Here is a 17,197-nt window from a genome sequence, read left to right on the forward strand (position 1 = left end):
GAAGCTGTCAAATTCCGGTGTGTTAAGGTCAATTGGTGGTTCCAGAAAATATCATACTTGTACTACAGAAGGCATCTCAGAATTTTGAAGGGGAGGGGAGGGGTCAAAGAACTGGAATTTCGAGTCAATGGTGGGCATCGTTGGACTGCAATTCCAAAGACTTGGGGGCAGGGGCTTTCAGCTCTAGATCTTCAAGTCAAGCCAGGGCTCTGATGGTATGCTGTATTGGGTGGAGTTGCAAAAGCCTAAGCCCCACTCACATTTGTTTTTTTTTTTTTTTTAGTTTTCATTTGTCACGCAATGCCTGATGATCCCTACTGCTTGCAAACTCGTGTGATGGTTTAAAACAAAAACTAAGTTATGAAAGCACAGTCAAGGCTGTTCACCATTCTTTTAACAAATAATATTTATGTGCGTGCTTATTCGGTAACCTGAAACCAGTGAAAGGCACTTAACATTAGCAATCCAAACTTATGTCAAAGAAGCTGCAGGAAGTGTGTTGGGGCTTGTTTTATGGTGTTTTTCAAGAATGTCCCCTTGCTTCCACTTTCCAAATCATGGACTTTGGCAGATTAATAAAGAAAGACGAAGAGCTTGTTTGATCAGGTCTTTGCATTGGTTTTTCAGAAATATTAATGAAAGTTTATTTTGGAGGAGTGAATAGATAAAAAGGTGGTTGGAAGTTAGAGATGTTGGAAGAAAAAACGGAAATTCCTGAGGAGTTTGGAAATTTATAGAATTCCAAAGCATGAAGTTAGAACAGTTTGGAATTACAAAGGCAAGGGAGGATTGAGCCTTTTCGAAGTTCCAATAGCAGGGGAGATATAGATGAAGTGTATGTTCTGGCCACAGGAAGGACCTTCCTTATAGTTTCTGATCTAAGGCACGCCTCTTGACTGCTACGTAAAAGGCCGCCATCCTTCACTTTATCCAACATTCCCACTCCAGGTCTTCAAAGTGGTCTCTTTCCTATTATTATCCCTTTAATAACTAATCGAGCAACATCACCATGCCGTAGGGTATGAGCAAGCCAGACTGTCATCTGTTGGTTACAGAAATGTACGCCCTCTCCTTAACGACGCACCTCAATACTTCTTCGTTACAGACTTTGTCAGACTAGGAAATGTTTTAGACCTTTCTCCAAACTGGGCCACCTTTCACAGCTCTCCAGCCTTCGTATGTCCTTTTTCTTCAAGTTCCACTATTCGGCTCCATACAGAAGAGTGCTCCAAGTGACAGTCCATATAATTCTCTTCTTCAGGCAATTAGGCTGAAGGCTTTTGTCATCAGTTCTTTTCTTTTAGTAAATGTGTTCTTTGCTAGGGCTATTCTCGATCTAACTTCCTTCTCACAGGATCCATCCTAAGTGATAAGGCTCCCAAGATAGTTAAGATGCGAGTCGGCAAAAGAACGTAAAATGAAATAAATAAATAAATAAATAAATAAAAGGTAGCGCCTAAAGGATATAAGGAAGGAATTGCAGCAGCAATTGTTGGAACGCTAACATAACAAGGAAATGTTACCTTGACACAATATTAAGATATGTTGCACATTCACAGTGTTCATCAACCTGCTGCGGGAGTTTATGTGGTTGAACCAGCATTCTTAGGTTTGTAACAACTATAGTAGTACAGGCGGTTTGCTCTAGCAGATCTTACTGGGCACTTCGGGGGCTGGCAAGTCGTCTTTATTAAGACAGTTATCTGTGAGAAAATTGTGGAACATTTAAGAATAAAAATCAACAAAAATAAATAAAAATTCAAATCAATAAAAATTTTTTGAACGACGTTTCGATGACTCGCTTTGAATGCTTGATCTACGAAATGCTTTTTATCCAGGAAAAGAAACCCAAACTGAACACTCAATCAGACTCAATAAAAGCGAAACTATTTAGTACCTAATTAACACTCACTACATTCCACATTGTAGTTTTTAATCACGTGCAACGAGACTTCACACGCATTCTTAATATATAAAGAACTTTTAACAATCTAAGTTTTTAGAATTTGAAAATGATGAGCGAGTCATCGAAACGTCATTCAAAATTTTTATCGTTGATTTTTATTCTTAAAATTGTGGAACAGCAAGGATTTAATATTGGTATATATTTTTTAAAGTTAAGTGTTATTTTAACAATTGCCATTATGATCAGAATTATTGAGATCTCTTTGCTTTGTAATTCGTGAACTACGTTCGTAACATTAATTAGTGATGTTAAATTAAAAAGGAAGCAAATTCTTGAGCTTTTGTTACTTCACTGAGAACCAGCATTCTGTACTGTAACCAGCTATTTAAGCATATGAAGTATTTTTCGCCTCCAACTTTACATTATCAAAGTACATAGAATTATAACTATATCCACTTCTCAGGTTTTAGCATCACTCCACACTCCGACTGGTTTCTTGAAGTTGGTGTTGAATATGATGTGTCTGTGCAACTTTACACACACGAGAATCGCAAGATCTATATCACAGATGTAAGTACAGCCTGACATTTGCTCCTCTACTAGCTGCTCTAGCGTGGTTGCTCCGTTTCATGCAGGTACATGTATTTTTAAAAGTCAATTAGCCGGAAGCAGTCAGTGGGCCATTTCAAGCGTGGTAGAAGAGATGAACCCTTAAGGACCAAGAAACAAATGCAACTTGTGGTCAGGACATGTCTCATACCCTCTGAACAGTTTGCTGCTTGACTACGCTGCTAGGGCTTTCATGTAAAATTTCACTCCTCCCGAGTAATTAATTATCAGTAAGCAATTATTTTATTTATTGTTAATGTGCCTTCTTGGATGCTGAATTTAAAATTTAAAGCGGAAGACTTGGCTACTAAAAGATGAAACTTTGAGAATCCTGTGATTCACACAATTCTTACACAAGCCTGGATTTTTAAACCAATTTTAGGAACTTGACTAATGTGCAGTGCAAGATGTTATGTCCTGATTTTAGTTCTATTTCTTTTGATTAATTAGAATATTCAGATTGTAGCTTCCTTTGATGATGCATACTTTAAAGAATTGTGGTCATCAAAAAATGGCTCATTCTACCATGTCAAAACACTTCAGAAAGGAAAAACAGTACTGACTGCTCTTCTCACAAGTATTAAGGTAAGATCCAGTGCGTTTCATTCCTCATATAACCATTTAACTGTAATTGTCCTTGTTTACAATGTCTGCCTGGACAAGACGGCCATGATAGTGAATGAAACTATCATCAACTATCATTTCCTATCAATGACATTAACTATCACTGACTATGTATATTATATTTAATATTAATATTAAAGGAAGATCGAAAGGGTGCTCTTACCAAGAAACTGAGTAATCAGAAATATACTGCAAATACAGTTAGAGCTACAAGAATGGATGAAAGATGATAGTCATTATTGAGGAATCTTTATTGTGATAATCTTTATTGTGGGACTAATTAAACTAACTTCACATAACAAAAAACACGAAATAAGAAACAAATACCACAAACTCTTGTGGCTACACTTAATAAAGGGGAGAAAAATCACAGAAATCAGTTAAATCATTCTTGCTGAAAAACGGCATTCAAACATGTAACCAGCTGCCTATTAAATAGGTTCAGGCCACCTTAAATTAAGTTTTATTCATTTTTTCTTGAAGGTTATCAGAACAAAAATGTACTTCTGTGCTTTACCATGGTTCGTCTTAAGAGCAATTATGATAATCTTGAATTCAATATCCTTACTACGTAAAATCTGGCGACACTTAAGCGATTTTTTTTAGAAAAATCGCTAAATTTAAATGCACCAAAATTAAGTGTCGCTAAATTAAAGTGAGTACAATATGAAATTCCGCCATCTGGTTAGTTTCATACACATGCTATTGACGGTCGCTTGTGACGTGTATCATTAACTTTAAGTAAAAGTGTACCTTAAATATGAATGAGGACAGCATTAAGATATGACATTACAGTTGCGGTTTCGTTTGTTTCGTTCAAAATTAAGTTTCAGAACGTTGTATGTTTTTGATTTAAATGAAGCCATTGATGTTTGTAATTTTATCACATAAATGTTCTATGGCCGTCGTAAAAGTTTTGAATACCTTAATTTGCCAAAGTTTCAGTTCGTGAAATCGCTAAAATTAAGTGACTTATGTTCCAAAATTTACGAAAAATCGCTAAACTAACATGTCGCTAAAATTTCACGTAATAAGATAATTCTAAGGCTGCGTGCAAACAGACGCAACAATTCCCAACATTGTTGCTCCAACAATGTTGGGAGTTGTTGCATGCGTGTTGGCAGTGATGTGCAAACGGATGCAACAACTCCCAACAATGTTGGGACCTGTAGTGCATCGTGGGAGGGATACAACTCATAAGTCTTTGTAAACCATGCGTAATGCGCGTGCGCGGCGCCAACAATGTTGGAAGAGCTGTGCAAACGGATCCAACATTGTTGCACTACGCTTCGGCGATCACGGAACAAAAAAAATTTTCGGAGTTGTTAGCAGAAAAGTTTGACCGGTTTCAAACTTTGTGCAAGAACATGCAACAACATCCAACAACATGCAGCAGGGTTTGCAAACGGACGCAACATGTAACATCCAACAATGTTGGGAGTTGTTGGCCGACAATGTTGCGTCCGTTCGCACGGGGCTTAAGCCTGTATATATAATTGGTAACCAACGTAAAAAATCTGTGGGGTATTATGACAGAACTCTTCTGGCTTTGTTCCAAACAGGCTGAACTCTTTCTTTTGAATTGCTAGGCTGAACTCTTTTTCTTTTGAATTATAAGCTAGTTTGAATAGTCTTATCTCTAAATTCATAGCTGAGTTAGCAGTATTGTGTCCTTGGTGTTATTTCAATATTATTGTTGTTTCTTCAATACATGGTAGATGCTTGGAACAGATGCCATCCATACATTTGAGCATCCAATCTCAGGACAGCAGGAAGCTGAGATTTTTGACCCAGTGGTTGTTAACCCTGAGATTGTACTTTTCCCATGGTATCCTGCACCTCAACAGAATGTTGCTGCTCCCAATCAATACCAGTTTTTGTTGCAGGTAATAATAATAGGATGTAAGATTGTTATTTTAGCCATTTTTTGATTATAATTTGCCTCAAAATAATTGGATGTAAGGTTCTTACACTCACTCAGTTTTCATTCAGACCCACGTTTGTTTATCACCATGTAAGAAAATTTTGAATTAGTTCATGATCCAGTAATAGGCTTTATTTTAGGTGACATGATGTTGTGTTTGTGAAATTTGCCACCCCTTTATTGCAATTACTTCCTTGAATTGCTTTCCAGTTTGGGATTTTTTCTGGTAACTTTTAGGTTCATTTTTGGACTGCCCTCTCAGGTTTTTTTAATTTTAAAATCCCACAGAATCTTGTATGTTCCCTCTCCACCTTCACTGTCTTGTCCAGAATTCTGTTCTTACCACTTCTCAGAAGTGTATCATTCTTTCAACCTTGACATGTCGGCTTTTGCGGTGTATCTGTGCTAATATCTTAGCACACTGTCAATCACACACTGTTTTCCTTCCGATATCAGAAGTTTCAGCCAAATGTGTTAGCAAAATTTCTTCCTAGGTGCAATTTTCTCTGAATAATAGGCTACACTTAAGTGCTAATTTCGTAAAAAAAAATGTTTACGACCAGTATATATTGCCGATTGAAATCTGTAGACTTAGGAATAAAAGTAAGTGAAAAGAGTTTAACACAACGTTTCGATGTAACCATGATATCATTATCAAGTGAGAAGATAAAAAACTAGAATCCGACTTAATTTATACAATTTAGAGTGAAAAAATAAAGTAGAGAACAAAAGTAAAATGTTTTTGCATGCAAGTTAAAATATGTTAAAGTAACAGTTTTGCATGGTTGGATTCTGCTTATGTGATATATATTTTTGTATGGAATCTCGATGTGTGATACCTTTAGGTCTTTTTAAAGTTTTGTAACCATAGCATTAAAACCCAAAACATTATGACGAAAAATTCTTTGTAACTCAATGTACCAGTATTAATAATGGAGCCACCTTAACCAATATCATGTTATTGTTGATTATAAAAAAATGTCCTTTCAGAGTAACTATGTTTTTTATGTAACTCTCTCTTTTACACCAAAGGTCTCATGATCCGTGGACACACGCTGATACTGTCTCGTTCCTACACACTGTAACTCATGTAGAAGTAAAAACAATTCCATGCTAGGTTCTATCAGTCAGTCCTGTATAATAATTATACTTGCAATCCTTATTATTTTTCAGCCATCAGGTGGCAGTGGGATGTACATGTGGTCATCATCAAATACCTCTGTGGCTACAGTTAGCACCAAGGGTGTTGTCATGACAACTAGTGCTGTTGGATACTCCCTGGTCCGTGCAGCTGACATGAAAAATCCAGCAAATTTTGATACTACAGAGGTGGGTATTATTGGTCCTACAGAATGTGTGGCTTTGGAAAGAAAGGACATTAGATTGGTTGTTTCACTTATTTGTTTCCACTCTAGCACTCTGACAAAGAAAAATATGTATACTTGACCAGCCTTTGCACATTTGGTATACTATACAGTATGTTTATATGTGAGCTATTCTTGTGGGATGTGGTCTTAAACATAAAAAATGGTCTTCTCCAGGTTTATGTTCTTCAGCCAAAGAAAATGGAGTTTATCCCTGCAGTTGTTGAGGCACTGGTTGGCTCCTCCATCTCGCTTCCGTTGGCTGTGGCTTCTTGTATTTACTCAGGTACTTTATTAACAAGTAAAGACTTTAGCATTTTGCAGCAGTTTTGCTTGGGTAGACCAGTCCACAGACCTACAAAATAATTATTATTGGGAACTTTTATAAAGTAATTTGTTAATTGAGGTAAAGGTAAAGTCCGCATACATGCCAAATAGCCGATCATGCATATCCGGGTTTCTGTTGCGTAAAGGCAGTATTAGTAATGCTACCCCACCTGAATGGGATGCTAGTTCATCCCAGGGTACCCCCAGCAGTATATCACTAGTATCAATTTATACAGCTGGGTGAAGAGAAACAAAGTGGAGGGAAATTTCTGTCGAAGCAATGAACGCAGCTGCAAGGCTTCAACTTGGGCCTCCAGTTCTAAAATTCGAGGTGTCAACTGCTCAGCCACTATGCCTGCTCCTAACAAACCAAATTGAGGTGTATTTTTGCAATCCAAGCCATTTGTAAACATCATTTATTTTTTACATGCAACTTTGCATTACATGTTGCGTAATTCCATGCATGAATCATTGTATCATAATCGTGTCTTCCGGCTTAACTACTGCTTGATTTCTTGAGACCATTCGAATTCACAGTCTTTCGCAGTGTCACCCTGCCTTTTGAATGGAACATATTGGACGACACGTTCAGGTCCTAAATTCCCAATATTTCTGGGTGAAAATGTCGCAAGTTCACCAATCCTCGATCTCAACATGGGAAGCTATTTAGGCTCAATGAGTGTTTTACCACTTTCAGAGAATATGTATTGGATATACGGTCAGCTAAAGGCAGAGGACCCTCCTTTCACCCTAGCTTTTGTTGTAAGTCAAGCTACCCCTTTTGGAGCTCGGCATACTGGCCAAAAACACCATTGAAGCACAGGCCCACTACACCGCAACTTCCAACAAGATCTACAAACTCCCTGGTAGACCTATGTCACGCATTCGTTAATATTGCTACTTCTGCAGACACCCCAGTTCCCAAGAGAAATTGCCCCCGAGGACAAGCCTGCAGCTTCTGCCATAAAACCAGCCACTTTGTTATGGTATGTCAACGAGCAGCCAAGGACGGTCAAGCGTCAAGAACACCTACCCCCAAAACCTGACCTGACAGCCACTAGACAGAAGCATGTTATGACACAAGGCCTGGAATCCAATACGAACACTGCTTTTCATTGCTTTATACCTACCCCATCTCTGCCTTCCTCAGAAAAAGGCCACTTCATCCTACTCACTCTGACAAGCCCTGACTCTAAGAGCGACACAGATATTCCCTTCCCAGGAGCCTCATGCAACACCTACCCTCAAACCCTTGGCAAACACACCTTTGGCCAACCTGCTACCAGGTAAATCAGTGATAATGCCATATACCAGCCCACCAATCAAAACGATCAGCCAGACCACCTTTTATATTTCGAGGGAAACCATTACACGTGCCCTGACAATTCAAGCACTTGACACAGACCAACCAGCTCTGTTGAGAATGGAGGCGAGCAAAAGACTTGGACTACTGACCTTGAATGCAGACTTTACATGGAAACCCCCCCCCGGTTTCCATCATGCACCCTTCGCACAACGAGAACTCAACTGCTAGCCCACAGCCCAGTGCCCTTAGATACCTCCACAGACAAATGGCCAAAGCCTGGGACGTTGAGCATGAAATTCATATCACAACACTGCACCTTACTTTTTTAAGGCCTGCATCCTCAGACCACCTGTCGACTTTAATATAGATCCTGTTGTCAAACCAATGCATGCCCCCATCCACCGCCATCTCATATACAAAATCAAGGTTACCCATGACACTTACAAATCCACAGGCCAGCTTGTATTAGCTTTTGAACCCACTGCTTGGATAAGAAACGAGCATGTTGGTTTGAGAATGTGACCACAACACCAAGCCAGGTAAGATATGCATATGTTTGGACCCCTCCAAGACCCTCAACGAAGCTATTCAGGAACAAAAATACTTCATCTCACCCTTGAGGAGAACCTACCTAAGTTACATTTAATGAATTGCTTGACCATCATTGATATCATTAGAGCATTCCAAAACTTTTACTTTGATCCCTCACGACCACTATGTTTATACCATGGGGCTGCTACCCTGGACAAGGCTGCCATTTGGATTATCATCTGTCTCAGAGGAATGGCAGGGCATGATACATCTGGTTCTGGAAGGCCTTCCAGTCATCAGCATTGCTGAAAAATCCTAGTCCCGGGAGCTGCGGTCCCACTTACAAAGAAGCACAAGTTGATCAACTCATCCAAGGATCCATAGTAGTATTTCTTTTTTCAAAGTCTTCAGCGGTGCAAGTATGTCGAAAAATATATGCCAGTAAGCAGTGTTGACATGAGACATGAGTATGGCAATCTTGAGTTTGGAACCACAAAATTGGTGTCTGAAGAGTGTCCTTATTTAAGGAAGTTATTATTTTAAATGCAGGAGTATGTTAGGATCAAAACTAGGGGGTGGGAATCGCACTTGCCTTCAGGGGATTTGAGGACTTTTCATGGATCTTGGTTGACTCGAAGTGCAATTCTCCGCAAATAAATTATCTCATTCAAGAACAATTCGATTGTGGTTGGAGGCTTCTTGGCAAACTTTGCAGAGCGTAACACCAGTTTCTTCAGTTTTTGTGGCTTGCGGAAAGCTCAACCCCAGGTAAAGTCTTCAATGTCAAATAAAAGAATTCTCAAAAGTTGGTCTTCCGTTAGGCCAGCTTTTGAGTTATCATACTCGTCCAAACGATGTAATGGTTGTCTCCGATGACCTGGTGACTGCTTATATGGATCCCTGGCTGCTCGTCACTATGCTGGATTATTAGGAACCTTAAGCAAGGACGGCGACGACGGCAGTGAAAACGTCGGTAAAAAAATGAATTTGCGTTCTTTCAAAGTTAATCACGTCTTTGGACCTGTTCAATATGTCAAAAAATGCAGGCGACTTTTCATGAAGTTGAATTCTTAAGGATTTCATTCAGGTTCAAAAAGAGGAAGGAAAATTCGTCGTCGTATGTCCACATCCTCCATAAAACGGCAAATTAGGAAGTTTCACGTCGTAGTCGTGCAGTGGACGTCAAAGAAATGTACTAAAAAGCGTGATGCACGTGCAGAGCTTTTGTTTTGATCATTAAACTGATTGTTTTTTGAAGTCGTCGTTGTGGTCGTCGTCGTAGTTGCTTAAGCTCCCTATTTTCAGAAAAACCACGTCAAAAACAACGTTTTTAAGATGAAATTCCTTGTTTGCAAAGCCACTTTCATGAGACTCCTCATCACTACCAAAGGTTTCAAATCCAACCCTACCATTGTCAATCCCATTCTCAACATGCAATCCCAATGGACAAACCAGACATCCACAGATTTCTTGTCAATCCCATTCTTAACATACAATCCCAATTGACAAACCAGACATCCACAGATTTGTTGGAGCAATTAACTACTTAGGCGAATTCTGGAGGCTCCAGTGGTACTTCAAGTGGATTCCTCTGACTATGGTATGGAATCAGTTCCACTACAACCCGCCGAAATTCTCCCTGATAACACCATCATGAGTGTTCCTTGTCGCCTGTGGCTTACGGCTCCACGAACCTCACCCCCACTGACAAACGATCCACACAAATTGAAAAGGAATGTCTTGCTAACGTGAAATTCTTTAACAAGTTTGACCAGTGGTTGCTCGGCAAATCAGGTATCACAATTCACACAGACCCCCAAGCACTTTAGTCCATCTTCCAAAAGGATCTAGTAGTCACACTCAAGCACCTTCAAAAAGTGATGCTCTTCCCGTAACACTACATCTCTAAGGCCGTCTACAAACGAAGCTCGTCCGACACATTGAGACACTTGGCCGACACATCGAGTGCACCTTGCCAGCATTGTGACAATGCTATATTTGTTAGATTAGACACTGCGGATGTCAAAGTAAGAAAAATAAGACACAGACAAGAAATTAAACATCGCAAACTTCAATCTTTTTGGTGAAGTCCCGACTGACTGAGTTAGGACAAGAAATACCGTAAAACAACTATAGTTTTGAAACTTTTCGAAAGTGAAAGGTAAAGCAATGTTCATGGAAAATTAGAGAAGGTCATGGAAATGGTCATTGGAAGTTACGGATTTTGAAGAGCTTAATAGAGTACGAACTCTGATCACAGTCGACCACTACATCGATTTTTACGAACTGGACCAGCTCTTCAACACCCAGTCCTCCACAGTGATTAATCAAACCAAAGCACACTTTGCCCACCACGGTGTTTCAGTTCCTTGCTTCACATACAATGGTCCTCAATTCAATACACATGAGTGCAAGTACTTTGCCAGCAGATGTGGTGTTGAACACATCACTACTTCCCCCAACTTATCCTAAAGCAATGGCAAAACAGAAACAGTCACGCACGCTAAGTCTCTTACCAAGAAATCTGACAACGTCTACCTGGCACTTCTAAACATACTCAACACCCCTCTTTGTAGCCTCAACTTTTCACCCACACAGCGATTAATGAGTAGACAACCATTTTGCAATACCTACACCAGCAGACCTGGTCAAGCTTGAAACTCTGGATCCCCCCTGCCTTGGCTGCACCAAACTCCTTCAGAGCGACAAAAAAGTCAAGTATTGCCTAATTTCATACCGCGCGGAAGCCTGGCACAACCGGATTTTCCCGGACTTGTTAAATTCCGGATTCAAAATGGCTTCCAAAATAGAGTTAAAGCAAAGGTCACTGCGTGCAGTTGAAACGATATTAAGGGCCATATTACTCCAGGAAGTTAATATTCTACAGCAAAGAACAGTTGTTTTACTGCTATAAAGAACTTCGATAAAAAAACTTCGAGAAAAGAAAGGTCTAATCGGAGACTTTCGGTACTTGGAAGTATGGGAAGGATTCCCTAATTGTTCGACAAAAAGTTTGAACAAAGAACCGTCGCGTTTAGCTTTTATTACGGCGCTGCATCCGACCGAATATTGGGGAATGATAAGAGAGTGGGTGTACCTGTTTTTACAAACCGTAAAATAAAGACTACCAAAGAAGCGAAACACGCTAGAGTGACCCTGAGTGAAAGGGCTGCGTACGGTCTCATTAAAAAATCCTGAAGATCAGACCAGAGACAATTCTCACTGAACAATAGGTAAAAGCAAGTATACTTCAGTCTTACAAGAGAGGCATTTCTCGTCCAGTAACACCCTGTAACAGTGCGGTTCCTGTGACCAGACCTCATGCATTGAGCAATGTTATGATGCTCAAGCAATTTTTCTTGAGGGGATAAATTGTGTATAGTTTATTTGTGAGGCCCCTGCGTTCGATTCTGTACCTTCCAGTTACATTGCAGTTCTAGTAATTTAGACACAACTCAAGACATGAATAAATTCATTGATAATATGTCAAATGGCAATGGCTTACAAGGACACACTTGTTGAGCTGCCTCTTTTTGGAACTTATTGGGTCTACAAGCATGTTTACAACTTGACAATCACCCTGTAATCCAATCAAGAATGTCACGTCCATCTGCCTTTTGGTTAGCATGCACTGAGTATAGACTAGTCCCTTATTCTCCTGCATGTGGTTTAAGAACACTAGGTTTAACATACATAACGCCACAAAGTTCATTATACTCAGTACCTTTCACGGACATTTCCCTTTTCCGCGACGGGAATAATCCAGGTGAGCCCTTCTGTACTGCCCTTTTAAGTTTTGCTCCAGCATTCTTAGGTTACGATCGGAACGTACACAATCACATCTGTGTTCTTGCCTGCAGTGATCCTCTACTTTACAGATGCGGGTAGAATTAAACAAAGGATCCTTTGCTGTACAAAATTTATAATCATCTTTGGTTCGAACGACCTTTTCATCGAACAATTGCTTGCACTTGTTGAGTATCGGCTCCTTCAGGTTAGCTTCAGGGCATGGCAGAAATACTGTATCCTTTCCTTACTAAGCTTAGGCAGATTCTCCGAGGGAATATTGATCAATATTTCTTCGAAAAAGAATGCTTTCCTTCGCGTTTTGACTATCCTTCTTCCTTCTGACTATCCGCCATTTTAAGACTGGACTTTTTAAAAAGTCTGGGAAAATCCAGTAGTGCCATACCCCAGCGCGGTATGACATTAGGCAATGACAAACTCAATGTGTTGTCCCTTGGCTCACATGCTTACGCAAGCCATGCCCTTCCCAATCAGGTATTCCATGGTTATTTGGTTGGACAGTAGAAAGCCAAAACACCCGATCGTACCGCATCGACGCTGGCAGCCGTTGAATCCGTCAAAACCATCACCCTTTCCCTACAAGACGTTTAACGCATAATTATTTAAGCATGTACTAGCCCGCGAGTCATTTCAACTAGCCCCAAAACCCTTTTGAATTAGCAGGATTGATTACAATCCTGTAATTTGAACTTCCCAAAAAACGGCACTTACCCGTTGGGCAAGTTAAGAACAAAAATCACCAGGCCGATAGCAAAATCCACTAGCTCCGGGCTATCGGACACGACTTTCTTTCCACCTGGACTCATGTCTCTTATTTATTTCATATCATGTCTCTTAGTCCTCATTACTTTTTTTTATTTCTGTTTGCATTTTTCCCCACAGAGTGCCAAGAGTTTCATGTGTTCACTGACTGCCGATCACTGCCTGTGACATACACATTTTCAGACCCCTCTATTTTTAAACTGGTGGAAGATAACAGTAAGCAGTGTTATCTTTATGTTTTAGAGTTTCATATTTTGCAGGAAAAGTGGCAAAAACAATATATAAAAAACAGTATATATGATATGTATTGGAACGTGAAATGTCAGGTAGCAACTTGTCTGAAAGGATTTTTGAACCAACCTCAAAAAAATTAACAGGAATAGTCCGTAAGCTGCGCTTCCCTCTCTCACCCCCCACCCCCCCCCCCCCCCCCTCTTCTTGCAGGGTTCATCAAAACTGCTAGGAGTGATCAACATTTAATATATCCCTAGAGTTACACTGCCTAATCAAACATTTTGGTCATAAAAACGAAGGAAATGATCAAGAGGTTCACGACAGAACTCTCGACAAATAGTTAAACAAAATTATTTCACTTTACCAGAGCCATAGGAAATGCCGTAAGTGGCAGCAATAGAGTAAATCAAATGACGGTGTAACAGCTTTGTGAGGTAGAAGTGGGTCACCCTCCAGGAATTTTTTATTTGGGACTCTCTGAGAAAATTAACATGAGGATGGCATTTCCCCCTAACATTTTCATCTGTTTCATATTATACGGTAAATTGCTGCTTATAAGCCCCCCTGGATACGTGTCCCCCAGTTATAGGACTATCTTGCCTGTAAACAAAAAAGAATACATCCGATTACAAGCTTTCCCCGGATAAAAGACTCCCTCCAAATGTATCGAAACGATTTATTATGCCGTTTTGAAGCTTAATTTCAAAAGGTAATTCAATCAGCACTGCTGTAGCTTGTTTCTAGGCGCTCTTTCTGTTCCAGTTATAAGCCTAAAACCCCTTACGAAGATGTAATAGGCCCAGGGCTTATAAGAGAAACAAATTGTTAGTTTTCACTTGACGTCACTAAACTACAAAACTATCTATCCTACGGAGATTTTACTTTCACGATGTATTAGAACAGCTGAAATCTAAATTTCTTACAAATTTTCGCTTCAAAAGGGTTCTTGGTTTTGTGATAGAGTACGCGTGACGCGGCATTTACTTGACGGCCAAGAGAGCTGTCATGTAGGTTAAAAAAAATGACTTATTTCAGGGAATTTTGCTATCTATATTAGAAAAAGTATCAACTTTAATGTTTATGAGTTCCTCGAAGAATAAATTCACGCTTTTGTAGCAAAACTCGGGAACAGATGTTTCTGTTGGCTTCCGTCCGCCATGTTGGTGCTCATCCGGATGGGCACCAGCATGGCGTCTCCATACAAATATCTACAAATTTGGGTAAAACATTTTTTCGGATATCTCGTATACGAAATATTCCTCTGACCTGAAATTTGGCGGAGGTCTTTGCATATTTACTTCCTTTCATTTCCCAGATTCTGGACTTTATCTATAGAATGGTTTTGATTTTTATTTTGATCTATTTTGAATGGCGTGACACGGAAAACCAGCAATAAGATGGATGATATCACACTTTGAAAATTGTTTTCTTTGAGTGGCTGGTGCTTCCATCAGTTCATGGCAACAAGGCATCATTTTTTGATGGTCGCTAGTGCTTTTGGAGAACCCTGTCCTGTTGCTTGTTTAATTGCCCAACAAAAGTATTGCTATATTACCATGTTAAAGGAGGATTTTTTATTCTGAAGGTAAAAGCCAGATCCCTCAGAGCCATTGACACTCTTTGGTTAAACAAACAATCTGGTGACTTCCGTTCTCCATGCTTATTAATTTTAGGTCATTATGAGATTACTGCTGGTAGTTGCATGTCTGTTAAGCTCCTTGCCCTTCGCTCTGGATTCACAACATTGACTGTTACATACCAATACAATGATATCATACTTAAGGCTGCCATAACTGTTGGAGCCTACCATGCCCTCAAGGTAAGTACAAACAAGGAGTTAGATTGTGCGAAGGATATGTCAACTGAAAATTGTTTTGAATGTTTTTTGATAAAATACAATCCAAAAGTTTTATCTACAAACTCTTCCTTTCCTCTTTTTCTTCTCAAGTGCTTTGTTGTACACTTTCTAGTAAATACAGTAACTGGCAGATTTCAAGAGGGATTGTATTAGCTGTGCTGTGGTAGCTTAGTTGATTAACATTTTTCCTAATTGCACTTGTATGAAATTTAGGTTCTTGACCCACTTGAGGTTGGTGTAGTTTCTTTGTGTTCCGCAAAAAATCTGATGTTGGACGGTGGACCTCTGCCTTGGATTACGGATACTTCTAGTTATTATGAGGATGGTGAGACTTAAGCACGTGATTCAATAATAAAAATAGTACAAAGCAAAGGACTGTCACTATTAGATGCTGTGACTTAATAACTTAACATCTCCAAAAACAGACATTCGACTTTCCCTCGGTATTTCTTGAGGATTTTAAACAGGTAAAGCGGGTAAACCTCGGAGAAATAAAAATTCTGAAGAAATGCCGCAGGAAACTAGAGCGTCTGATTTTCGAGATGTTAATCATCCGACACAAAAGACGCACGCTAGACACTCAAGCCGACTTCATCCATGCGAAACTCTTTATTTAATTGTTATTTGTCCATTTTCACGCTTAAATTTTACATGCACTTTTCGCACTTTCTTTTTCTATATATATTTCCACAAATCATGTTAATTTGTTATCTTTTCATAATGATGAAATGAAGCCATCGAAAAGTCAAGTTTCTTTTATATCGTTGCTTTTTGTTTTAATATGTATCTCTAAATCGAACCCTATTAGACTTAATAACGGGACGCAAAAAGCGCCAAGTGTCTTCTTATAAACTGCCTGATTATCCGGCCTCACTTGCCTGTTAAGCAAAGGAAAAATTTGACAGTTGGGATTCTTAACTTTTACAAAAACAGCCTAGCGTAAATATAGGGTTATTTCAATTATATCAGTTTTGTACTTCGTGTTATTCTTAATTTTTTTTTATTAGATGGCAGGTAATGCTAAGGCCTCATAGTCACCTTTTTAAATTCGTTATAAGAGAACTGAGCATCTCTTCTTATCGCTGTTAATATTAGTATCTTTGTAATTGTTGTAAAATAAGATTTGTTTTAAGTTCATTACAATAACGAATTTTTTTATTTATTTATTTATAATGATTAGGTGTGTCCAGGCACACACTACACTATATATATATATATATATATATATATATATATATATATAGATATATATTGGAAAGATGGTAATCGGGTAACCTTATTTATTTCTTGTCAGCAGGTTTTGCTCAAAGCACCTCATCATTTACACCTCTATATTTAATTAACGGCCTTTTCTGGCTATTTTTGGTCATAGAGCGATACCATTAGCTCCACCAAGGTTCTCTCTATATGTAGGACCGTAGTAACGGTTAGATTAGATGTGAGCTAGGTTTGACAGTCAATAATTAAATGAAATTTTCTATCCTTCGATATTCACCAGTTTTCCCAGAAGCAGATAAAGCAGAACAGGTATTTATTGGTAACGATCACACTGAAGATTTCCCTGGTAAGTGAAGTCATTAACATGTTTGTATTGTGTAACAAGGATACACTCTCTACGACAGACACCTTTGGGATCATCACTCTTCGTTGGTTGCCACCCAGCTACATCAGCGATTTAGTTAGCATTAGGACCTGTTCTTTATATTCAGTGAGAACATCCCAAGGGGTGTATGTTGGCAACTTAAGAAGCCAGATCGTTTTCCGCTGCCGCCCCTACATTCTGATTGTGAAACAGCCTTCCCGCGCATATCCGTGTTATTGGATTACTGTGCGCTTTAGGAGACAAGTCAAAGCATATCTTTTTGGATTAGCTTTTACGTAGATTTAACTTGATTTCATTTCATTTTATTTTATGTTATTTATGTATTTTTAATATTATTTTTGC

At 39.1% G+C, this 17,197-nt stretch overlaps 1 protein-coding gene across 1 annotated transcript in view; it reads left to right on the forward strand.

The window, feature by feature from the left end:
* LOC140929147 (nuclear pore membrane glycoprotein 210-like) overlaps positions 1–17,197 on the forward strand; it is a 65,270-nt gene that overhangs the window by 15,159 nt on the left and 32,914 nt on the right. The window contains exons 10-19 of the mRNA XM_073379020.1: positions 1,541–1,609; positions 2,370–2,476; positions 2,966–3,100; positions 4,858–5,025; positions 6,237–6,392; positions 6,605–6,713; positions 13,281–13,376; positions 15,068–15,213; positions 15,466–15,577; positions 16,751–16,816. Coding sequence (XP_073235121.1) covers positions 1,541–1,609; positions 2,370–2,476; positions 2,966–3,100; positions 4,858–5,025; positions 6,237–6,392; positions 6,605–6,713; positions 13,281–13,376; positions 15,068–15,213; positions 15,466–15,577; positions 16,751–16,816 — 1,164 coding nt within the window. The remainder of the gene's footprint in view (positions 1–1,540; positions 1,610–2,369; positions 2,477–2,965; positions 3,101–4,857; positions 5,026–6,236; positions 6,393–6,604; positions 6,714–13,280; positions 13,377–15,067; positions 15,214–15,465; positions 15,578–16,750; positions 16,817–17,197) is intronic.

The sequence above is a fragment of the Porites lutea genome, chromosome 2, assembly GCF_958299795.1.
Source record: "Porites lutea chromosome 2, jaPorLute2.1, whole genome shotgun sequence".
NCBI classification, from domain to species: Eukaryota; Metazoa; Cnidaria; class Anthozoa; order Scleractinia; family Poritidae; genus Porites; species Porites lutea.